This window comes from Austrofundulus limnaeus, unplaced genomic scaffold, assembly GCF_001266775.1.
Source record: "Austrofundulus limnaeus strain Quisiro unplaced genomic scaffold, Austrofundulus_limnaeus-1.0 Scaffold335, whole genome shotgun sequence".
NCBI lineage: Eukaryota > Metazoa > Chordata > Actinopteri > Cyprinodontiformes > Rivulidae > Austrofundulus > Austrofundulus limnaeus.
In genome coordinates this window covers 463,060-473,263 of record NW_013952737.1, presented here as the reverse complement: position 1 = coordinate 473,263, position 10,204 = coordinate 463,060, and the positions used below count along the sequence as shown (strand labels likewise).

The 10,204-nt window shown below is 41.2% G+C and overlaps 2 protein-coding genes across 5 annotated transcripts in view; one reads left to right on the top strand and one right to left on the bottom strand.

The window, feature by feature from the left end:
- The window catches only part of sarnp (SAP domain containing ribonucleoprotein), a 17,618-nt gene extending 12,311 nt beyond the window's left edge, over positions 1–5,307 (top strand). Inside the window, exons 10-11 of the mRNA XM_014022548.1 lie at positions 4,572–4,658; positions 4,744–5,307. Of these exons, the coding sequence (XP_013878002.1) occupies positions 4,572–4,658; positions 4,744–4,785 (129 nt within the window). The 3' untranslated portion in view covers positions 4,786–5,307. The remainder of the gene's footprint in view (positions 1–4,571; positions 4,659–4,743) is intronic.
- Positions 5,308–8,820: 3,513 nt separating this feature from the next.
- LOC106527615 (cartilage intermediate layer protein 1) lies at positions 8,821–9,791 on the bottom strand. 4 transcript variants are annotated; one of them, XM_014022545.1, is made up of 6 exons: positions 9,765–9,791; positions 9,635–9,673; positions 9,531–9,564; positions 9,421–9,447; positions 9,148–9,319; positions 8,821–9,067 (listed from the first exon to the last, which is right to left on the bottom strand). In XM_014022545.1, the coding sequence occupies exons 2-6, from the start codon at positions 9,644–9,646 to the stop codon at positions 8,947–8,949; spliced, it is 366 nt and encodes a 121-aa protein (XP_013877999.1). In that variant the 5' UTR covers positions 9,647–9,673; positions 9,765–9,791; the 3' UTR covers positions 8,821–8,946. The 4 variants fall into 4 exon arrangements, 2 of the variants coding, with proteins under 2 accessions (XP_013877999.1, XP_013878000.1); XR_001311409.1 differs by lacking the exon at positions 9,531–9,564 and having other exon boundaries at positions 9,635–9,693; XR_001311408.1 differs by lacking the exon at positions 9,531–9,564 and having other exon boundaries at positions 9,765–9,779.
- Between the last annotated feature and the right edge of the window lie 413 nt (positions 9,792–10,204).

Here is a 10,204-nt window from a genome sequence, read left to right as displayed (position 1 = left end):
TGGTTGTAATGTGACAAAATATGGAAAAGTTCAAGGGGTATGAATACTTTTGCAAACCACTGTATCGCCCAGTGGCACGCCCCTCATCGCCACCCAGGACTTAAACACACTCCTATTAGAATGGCACATCACTTCGTAGGGGGCAGCAGTCCCCATGGATTTTTAAGCCAGCGCAATGGCATCAATGACCCAGTGCGACAGCCTGTGGTTTGAAAGGGTTCGCCCTTTGTTTTCCCCACCGTGGCACACAAACAGCTGGCCCGATACCCAAATAGTGCCCGTAGCCAAAATGTACAGCCACAATGCCCGGACTTGATACAGAATGCTTGCAAACCTCTGTTCCTCATACTGGAATGGGGGTGGGCAGTATACCCCCAGCTCAATGGCAGTGTTTACATAGCCTGGAGGCAGAACTTTAGGAAGAAAGGCCATAATGTTACCCATGACCCATCTGTCTTCCAACTCAGACAGGTAGGGGTGATGGTAAGTGAATGGAGCTCACTGACCTGCTTAGTTGTTATCACTGCTAAAAGGAGGCAGTCTTCATAGACACCAGTTTCAGTGGGGCAACACACATTGGCTCAAAGGGCCTTCAACACCAGTAGAAGGTCCCGTGTTGCTGCCAGCCTCGGTAACAGGCGAGGCAGCCTCCTTGCCTCCTCGCACCATGAARACATTGCATTACCCAGTAGTGCGCCTCCACCCATTTGCCATCAATGTTATTATGATTGGCTGAAACAGCAGTTAAGTGCATCTTCAGGGTTAATGCAGCCTGTCCAGCATCAGACTCCAGCTGGTTGTAACCCTCACATTGACATGCTGGTGCAAACGTGGGTCCTTATGGAGGCCGTTGAACCTCTGCATCTCTGCAGGGGCTAGAGATGAAGCAGCCCCAGAGGCAGACAGAGGTGAGGCCTAACTGCTATCATCCCCAACAGTGTCAGCCATAGTTGGACTACAGGTGCTGCTTCCACATGAAAAGACTGGAGCAGAGACCGAATCCTGTTTACCCTCTCTGTGGTCAGCCAAGCCAGCCTGGCCGCTGAATTGGATTTGGTTCCTGGTTCGAACCTGGGGTCTTTCTGTGTGGAGTTTGCATGGTGTCCTCATGCTTGCGTGGGTTTTTTGCCAAGTACTCCGGTGTCCCCCACAACTCAAAAACATGTACAATAGGTTGCCTTCAGGCCCAGGCCTCCCTTGAAAATGAGATCTGCGATCTCAAAAGAATTTGCCTGGATAAATAACAGCAAGTAAATAAATAAATAACCCAGGGCTATACTAATCAAGGTTGCCTGCTGGACTGGGCTCAGGTAATTTTTCTGAAGGTTCACCGTCATTCCTAGTGCCTAGTGATGGGCCAGAACCCTGGACATGGCCTGACCTACTTCCCAAAACAACTGGGCACAGATAAGCCAGTTGTCGATAATTTAGAACCTTTAACCCCGACAAACGCAAAGTACTTAAGGCTGCCTTCATGCACCTCATGAAAATCCAAGCGGCCAAGAACAGCCCGAATGGCAGGACCAAAAACTGGTAGGCCATGCCTCTGAAGGTGAACCGTAGGTACTTCTTGTTTTCTGGGTGGATTGGAACATGGAAGTATGCGTCCTTCGGGTTTATGGAAGTAAACCACTCTCCTGGACTGACTGTCTGATGGACATCACAGCTGCAGAGTATGCAAAATGGTAGAAGTTTCAGTAAATGGTTTAGCCCCCTGAGGTCCAACACTGGCCAAAGGGAAGCATTCTTATTTTGGAATTAGAAAATAGGTTGAATAAAACATGTCGACCTGTAGAAGTGGCAGAACCACCACTATGGCCTTTTTGTTCAGGAGAGTTTACATTTCCTGCAGCCCCATGGTGGTGGGGGCCAACAGTGGAACTGCAACCTGTACCCTTGGGACATAGTTTTTATACCCATGTATCTCTGCAATGGGGCACCCAATAGGCCAGGTGCCACTTTGAAAACTTCCCCGCCATCTTCCCTGCTGCGTTCTGATGTCTGCATTGGCCTTGGTGGGGGTGGGAGTGACGACTTCGCAAGAGCTCCACGAGGTGGAGCCTTTTCAATCCTTGGCCGGTGCCAAGCACCCACCACAGCCTGACTCTGCAGTCCAAACTGTGGAGGGGTGGTGGTCCAAAACTGACTCCGTGGATCCCGCATGTTACATCACCTCAATTGTGGAGTGGGGGGTCTCATGGTCCCTCTGCATCTACCCCAGCTAAGTGCAGCTAAGACCAAAGACATGAAGGGCCGTGTCATTTGTGTCAGCAATTGCTGCCCCCACAGTGCCTGGCTGCAGCATCTGGGACTGTGCCAGCAGAAGAACCGAAAGTGAAATGCAAGCGGCAATGTCATAGGCTCGGCACAAAAGTTGTGTCTCACCTGGCACTGGGCACTTGGACAACGGGCTTTCACTTTCAAAGCCTCATCTGGGGACAGAACCAATGAAGTGATGCAGTGATCCAYACGGGGCATGTGGTCCAGACCGTGATCCCCAGGACTGCACATACAGTAGCTGCTAGGATCCTTTATCCTTATCATGATGGGAGAAGCGTCTGAAGGGCTCGACACACGAGAGGTGACGTCGCTCGCTCTCCATTCATTTCCTATGGAGCCTGTGCGGCGAGGCGATAATCGCTTGCCCTCCTCCAGCTAAGCGATTGGCGAAAATCGTGCATGTGAAATTTCGCGCTCGTACACGTAGACGTGCACACGTGAGCTTGCGACGCGACATWTGAAAGTTGAAAAATGTTCAACTTTTGTCGCTGTCGCTTAGCGTACAACCAATAGCGAGGGTTTTATTGACTGACCAATGAGAGGAGAGTATGCTACACACTGCAGTTAGCTAACACTTTCACCAAGTGATTACTAAAAAGCTTTGTGGGAATTTATTGGCACCAGGGTGAAGTTTATGTAAGTTTTTCCTCATAAAACTGTATCTTGATGTGTGTTTGTTTTTCAATATCATTAGCATCGCAAGATTTGTTTAGTTTACACGTCCGTAATGCATACCCGCCTTCAGTCAAGAACCAATCAAATTTTGTGAAGACAAGCGACCTGAGCACGATTCGCAACGCTGCGATCGCTATCGCGTCCCGTGTGTCGGGTTTCACCCTGGCTGCGATGACAGCTGTTAATTGCTGTAGTTTGTCGCTCCCCGTGTGTCGAGCCCTTAAGTTCTACCCAGCAACACTGAAGCTCTTCCATGAATGCTGGCGATGGTGGGACCTAAAATGGAGCGGCCACTGCAGCCTGGTGGATAAAAGGGGTATCCCATGGAAGAAGCCACCCGTCTTTTGTTGACCCTGTCTCAGAATTTTTAGAACATGTTGCAGCATCAAATTCAAAATGAGTGAATATTTGCAAAAAATCTTAAAGTTTATCTGTTTGAACCATAAATGTCTTGACTTTGCAGTGCATTCAATAAAACATCGGTTATTTATGTTTTACACAATATTCCAACTTCATATTATTTTGAGTTTTAAAAATAACCAAAACTAAAGAAAATGGCGCAAAACTTTGTCAAAATTATTTAGTTTAAGACCTACTAAAAACATGATTAAACAATAATATAAACATATAAATTTACTTATTTACATGCTGCTAAATTCATCACTAGGTACTTAAATAGACAAATATAAGATTAAAACATTTTAAGACAAGTCATTTGACTAGCTGCGTTTCCATTGACCATGAAAATGCGAAAATTAGAATTTCGAAAATAATTTTGCTGAATGGAAACACGTCAGTTTTGGGAAAAAAAACATTTTTCGACAAAATGTATTTGCGCTAGGATGAGGTGGTTTTTCGGCCGTATCGAAATTGGTGTTTTTTGTAAAACTACAATAGAAACACTTTTTTCGCATCACAGGAGTCACGTGATCAACAACCGGCTGTTTCTACTGGCGAAAAAGACGACGACGAAGAAGATAACAGGAAGTAGAAGTAATAGTAATGTCACAGAAGTAGTAAAAGAAAGTAGTAAACTCACCGACTACAATTACCCAAAAACACAGCATACGTAGCTGCTCCCAAGTAGGGGCTTGTCGCTGGAAAGCCTCGATAAAATACGCCAACAACTCCTCTGATGATGAGCATTAGTGTCGCGGTAGCAACATGCTATGTGTTTACATCMATTGCCGCCATGTTTGTAATGACTTATCGCGAGAACAAATGTATTCACCTGTGACTTTAAGCATTTCTTACTTAATGGAAACGCTGCAGTTGCGAAACTGTGTTTTTTCAACATTAACAGAATATCGACAAAGTTTTGCACATTTGCAGTGGAAACACAGCTTGTAAAACTGATATGGACTCTGTTAGTAAAATATTTTAATTGGAGTTCAGCAGAACTTGATGTTGAAAATTTGAACCTTTTAAATTGTGTCATTTTAGGAAAGCACCGGTCTTTTATTTTAGCCTAAAACAAAAAAAGTGTTGTATAAATATGTAAAGCTATAGAAGGTGGATGGAACTCTCTGTTCTGGTGGAAAAGATGAAGGATTATTATTCAAARCTGTTAGTTTTAGGGTTTAAGGATTAATTGTACAGATGGTGATTTTCTTCAGGTGGAGGATGATGAGAAGCTGAAGAAGAGGAAGGAGAGGTTTGGGATCCAAACAGGAGCATCTTCAGTTGGAGCAGAAGACGTGGAGGTAAACTTTCATCTTTACTTCATCACTGTTAAATTTAACAGAATGTTTAACATCCTCACTYATTCTGTCCTGCTTTCCTCTGCAGGCAAAGAAAATGAAGCGCGCTGAAAGATTTGGGAAAGTGTAAATGGTGTTTTTGTTAGTTTTGTTGGCTTTTCAAGGCTGTGGAACCTTTTCAGGTTTGTGAGGAACAGAAGCGTCTGCGTGCATCAGAGTGCAGTTAAATACAAAGTTAGATGTTAACAGAGAAATCTACCAAGTTCTGCTTCATCAAACCGTTTCCTGTCTTCAGTTTTCTGTTGGTTGTTTTCTCTTTGTTCACTTTGATGAGGAAACTTTAAATTTTATCTAAATTCTTTTAGGAAATTTGTTTTTTTGGTTTTGTTTCCAAAACAAAATATTTCAGAATGACTTTGTCCTGCTTCCTTTAAACATAATCTTTTTGTTCATTACAGGTGATTTTTAATTTTAAAAACTGAATTGAAGGAAGCTGAGGCCTGTGTTAACTGTATTTAACTGGACTTTTGATTCATCATTTGTCATTGAACTTGTTTTATTTTGGAGGTAATTTCCTGTAATGCAGCTTCAGGTTCTTCATCTGTCCATTTTATAACAGTTTGTCACTTAAAATAAATGCTTTTCATATTTTGCCAGCTGTCTTTTTTAAGTTATGTTCTGGTGAAGTTCTGATTTAGCTGAGATCAGTTCTAATCCTGTGATTTCACTCAGCATTTCTCCTCTTCCTCACTCTTATCCAGACAACAGATTTCACAATAAAAGCACCAGAAGCAGCAGCTGATGCTTCTTGAACATTTAGGATGTTTGAAGTTGAAGCCTTGCTTCAATGTAATCTGTGGAACAAAGTCAGAATAATCTAATTTAGTGATGTTAGTTTGTGATCGTCTCAGTTTTTTATAATTTGCTTCATCCAGTGCTGAAGAAACACTTTCTATAACTTCCTCCTCACCTTTCAACAGTTTTTATCTTGAAACTTTGTCCACTCTGCAAACCAAAACCTTTCTTTAGCAGGTAACTGAGTCAATTTCAGCTGAAGCTAAAGGTCAATTAAGACAATCTTTTTGACAGTTTAGGCTCATTATTCTACCAGCTTATTGTAGACTTTACAAAATGTTTTACACATTTAAATTGTTCACAATAAAACAAAGATCAAAAACATTTTGAAGACATGATCTGACCTTAATGTTTAAATCCCACGTTGTGATTTTAACAGGAGGGTTTTAGCTACATGCAGCTAAAAATATTTAAAGTAAATCATGATGATTTTCATTAAGTAAAATCATGTCAGGAAATGTGAGCAGGAAGGCCAGGGTGACTCAAGACTTTAAAATGACAACACAGCAGGAGGTGTAGACCTACATAAAAAATCTTTCTTTTTTTGTATTTTTTTATGACCTTTGGGTCTGTACTGCTTCATAAAACAGTCCAAGTACCAATAAATTGCACCCAGAGGTATTTTTACTATAAGCAAATGTATTTTTTTCTGTCTTGAAAAGACCTGTTTTCAAACACCAAAGGTTTATGACGTCACAAACCGTACTCCAACTCACCCCAACCTGAGCCCAGCTCCTCACCTGGTAACCCAATGTGGAGCTCCACCCACTTCTTCACAGGACGAAACAATATTACCAAAGAAAGTTGTAGTTTGTGAAAGTAATTTCACCATGGACTATTTTGGAAACTACTATCAGCAGGATGTACCCAAGGACTTTCAACTGAAAGGAAACTTCTGTTCCTGTAATGGGCTTTGTTGGGTCAGTATAGGTCACACTAGGTTCCAATCCCAGGTTTCTGTTCAGTACTGTAGCTAGACTAATGAAAGGTCCTATCTATGTTGAGCCATGTATCCTTTAACTCTAATGACTTCATGAGATTCTTTATAGATTAAATAAATTTAATAAAATTCAATTCAGTTTATTTTTATAGCGACAAGTCACAACATACGTTGTCTCAGGGCACTGTCCATAAAAAAGAACAATCTAAAGAAGAAGACAGCAGATTGTGTTGAATCACTTCATCACAGTCTCCCATCCTGAGCAAATAGTGGAGAGGAAAAACTCCCTGCTAATCAGGAAGAAACCTCCAGCAGAACCAGGCTCAGGACAGGCGGCCATCTGCCTCGACTGGCTGGTTTGGAGGACAGGAAAGAGTATGTGTTATTGATAGAAATAATTACAATAAACATGTAGAGAAGAGACTAAAGACAACAGCAGAGTGAAGAAATGTGCTCAGTTTGTGCTCCAGCAGTCTAAGTCTGTAGCAGCAGAAATGAAGAATAATTCAGGAAACCTAAGTCTAACTATAGGATTTATCAAAAAGGAAAGTCTTCAGTCTAATCTTAAAAGTAGACAAGAGTGTCAGCCTCATGGACAGAAACTGGAAGTTGGTTCCACAAGAGGAGCTTGATAACTGAAAGCTCTGCCTCCCATTCTACTTTTAGAAACTCAAGGAACCACAAAGTAAACCTGCAGTCTGAGAGTGAAGTGCTCTGTTAGGAAAGTATGAAGCAATAAGATGTTTAATATATGATGGAGCTTGGTTGTTAAGAGCTTTGTATGTTAGGAGTAATATTTTAAATTCTATTCTAAATTTGACAGGGAGCCAATGGAGAGAAGCTAAAACTGGAGAAATATGATCTCTCCTTCCAGCTCTCATTAAAACTCTCCCAGCAGCATTTTGGATCAACTGAAGACTTCTTAAAGAGTTTTTTGGATGCCAGAGTTACAGTAGTCCGGTCTAGGCGTGATAAATCCATGAATCAGTTTTTCCGCATCATTTTTGGACAAAATATTTCTAATTTTAGTGATATTACGCAGGTGGGAGAAGGTGGTCCTGGTAACTTTTTAATGTGGGGGTTAAAAGACATGTCCTGATCAAAAATAACACCAATGTTAACTTTCTTTTCTCTAATTTCTTCAACCCATTCTATAACAACCAGAATTGCCATTAATTCTCCTGTATATGCTGTTAATCTGTTAAACTTTTGTTTTTCATAAAATTTAAATCTGGAATTACAAAAGATATACCTATTTTATCATTTAACATTTTGGAGCACTGTAAAACCTGAAGTTAGTTGAACTCAAATGAGGAAACCGATTGCCTTAAATGGTTTAAGTTTATTAACCTAAACAATTCAGTGTGAAAAAATCTATTTAAGTACATGTGACTCAAATGTTTTCATTACAGTAACATGGATAAATTAAAAGGACGATTTCATTCAGTAAACTGGACTTAAGTATTCTACACTCAAATATATTACTTTTAACCTATTTAAGAYGTGTTGATAGTACTCATCTGCATTAAGTCAGACTAACTTTGGTAAATTTTATTTGATTTTGGAATTAACCGAGTGGACTTGTTTCAGTCACAATCTTCTTTACAGGCATCTGCTATTCTGYATGTCCTGCTGGAATGTGATGTGCGTCATACAGGTGTGATGGAGTGCTGATTTGTTTTCTTCCACTAATTCGGGGTCGAGAGGGCAGCAGTTTAAGCAGACTTCCCTCTACCCGGGAAGCCGGCCAGCTCCTCTGGGGGAATCCCAACATGTTCCCAGACCAGCTGAGAAACAGTCCCTCCAGCGTGTCCTGGGTCTTCCATGTTTCCTCCCAGTGAGACATGCCTGGAACACCTCAACAGGGAGGAGTCCTAACCAGATGCCCAAGCCACCTCAACGTGGAGGAGCAGCGGCTCCTTGAGTCTTTGCTTATCCTAAGAGACAATAAATTTGATTTATAGCCTGTAAACAGTGCCACTGAACTTATGTAGGATGAGYAGTACAGGTTTGTGTGGATTGCACACAAAAGTTTGTCAAATAGCTTACTTTGATGTAAACTCCTGTTTTTTTTTTTACACAAGTTTACTTTGTGCTCCATTTAAATATTTTGAAGGCTTTCTAGAGGCGCAGTGTCTTTGGACCTTAAGGTTGCACATGTAATTAGAACAATCCAGACCGCTTTGATTAGAGCAGCTGAAAAATTGTTACATGTTCAGGTCAAGTCAGTGTTTGACACTTGTCCATAATGAGCTTATACAACCATAGAGTATTTGATGTCATTTTGAGATGAATATATGAAGCAAGAGCAGAATTTGTTATTAATCCATTCGCCTGGATATTATAGTAACCCAGCAGGTAAAGATAAGATAGAGACAAAAAGAAAGTTTAATTCAGTTTTATGTCAAACCTCTTCAATCTAAAGCTCACGTCGGCTCAGAAGAGATYAGTTTGCAAAACAAGACAGTAAAAAAATCTACAAGAGCACTTTAGTCTTCAGCAGTTCTCAAGACATTGTTGACGGGGGCACTCGCACTCAAAGCGAACTTTGTAGTCAAAGCAGGACCCAGATTTTTGTTCCTTATTGAGACAAATCAAACCGTCTTCTTTAGAGTATCTGGAAAATAGACATTTAATATGGTTAAGATTTAGAGAAACGTGATTCAGATAAAGTTTAAGAACCACCATGAAACTCACGTATTCAGTTTCTGTCCAGTTTTCTCAGCTGGGATCCCTGTAGTGGTCTCTGCTTCAATCCCCATGGGGTGTTCACAGATCTCAGCTGGGTGTCGTCCCCACAGCTGAGGAAAAGTCTCATGGTCACCAGTTCCACGAGGAGAGTCATCATTAAACCAGTTAGTCCAGCAGCCTGGAGGGTTTAAGACCAGAGAGACTTGAGAACACTGAGCAAGTTTAACGTGTTAGAATGAACATGTCGGGGGGTGGGGTGGGGGGGTGGTCTAAACTAACCTCTTTGATGACTGACTCCAACAGATCCTGAAAAAAAAAAAAAACAGGAAGGCTGGTGAGGATATATAATAAAGAACTTTATCAAATTAAACAAGTTGAAGTGATCATACCAAGAACAACCACCACTGTGATGGCAAGACTGATCTGTGGARAAATACAAACTGTTCTCATACAGCTCTATGTTTAACAGTCATGTGTTCAAACAGTGTTTTACCTGCTTGATCATTGTGGCAGAAAGCAGGAAGTCAGTAAACTGCAGAGAAACACAAAAGTCTAAACTTCTTTTTAACACACTTAAAACAAAATTACACCTCCACAAAGCTTTAAAAGACAAAGTTCCTCACCTTAGAGAAGCTGAGAATGCTTCAGAAGCACAGACAAACTGGTTGTGTAACTCTGTCTTTTTATTTCCAGCAGGTCAGTGACTGGATTGGCTCAGATTGATTGTGTGAACCAGCTGCAGCTGTGAGGCGGTGACCTCATCACCACTGTTGTTCCACACATCTTTCTGCTTCTTCCTGCAGCTCTTTGGGAACTTTGATTTTTATTAAATGGTTGTTTTAATACTTAAAAACTTAAAGCTGCTCACCAAAGTGTTGAGTTGCTCTGTGTCAGCCAGGTTATTAGTTATTATTTTCAACACATTTAGATAAGTTATATTCAAAGTAAGTTCATTAGTTATAGTTTATTTAACATTTTGATTCTTTAGAACCACATCTTAAACTTAATTTACTTGATCCTGACTGGAGAATATTCTGTACATTTATATCATTGGGGGGGGGGG

Excerpts from the sequence above, each read along its gene's own strand:
- LOC106527615 (XM_014022545.1), bottom strand. Across the intron at positions 9,320-9,420 it reads TGGAGTCAGTCATCAAAGAG|GCTGCTGGACTAACTGGTTT; the intron begins GTTAGTTTAGAC and ends TAAACCCTCCAG. Across the intron at positions 9,068-9,147 it reads ACTGGACAGAAACTGAATAC|ATACTCTAAAGAAGACGGTT; the intron begins GTGAGTTTCATG and ends TCTATTTTCCAG.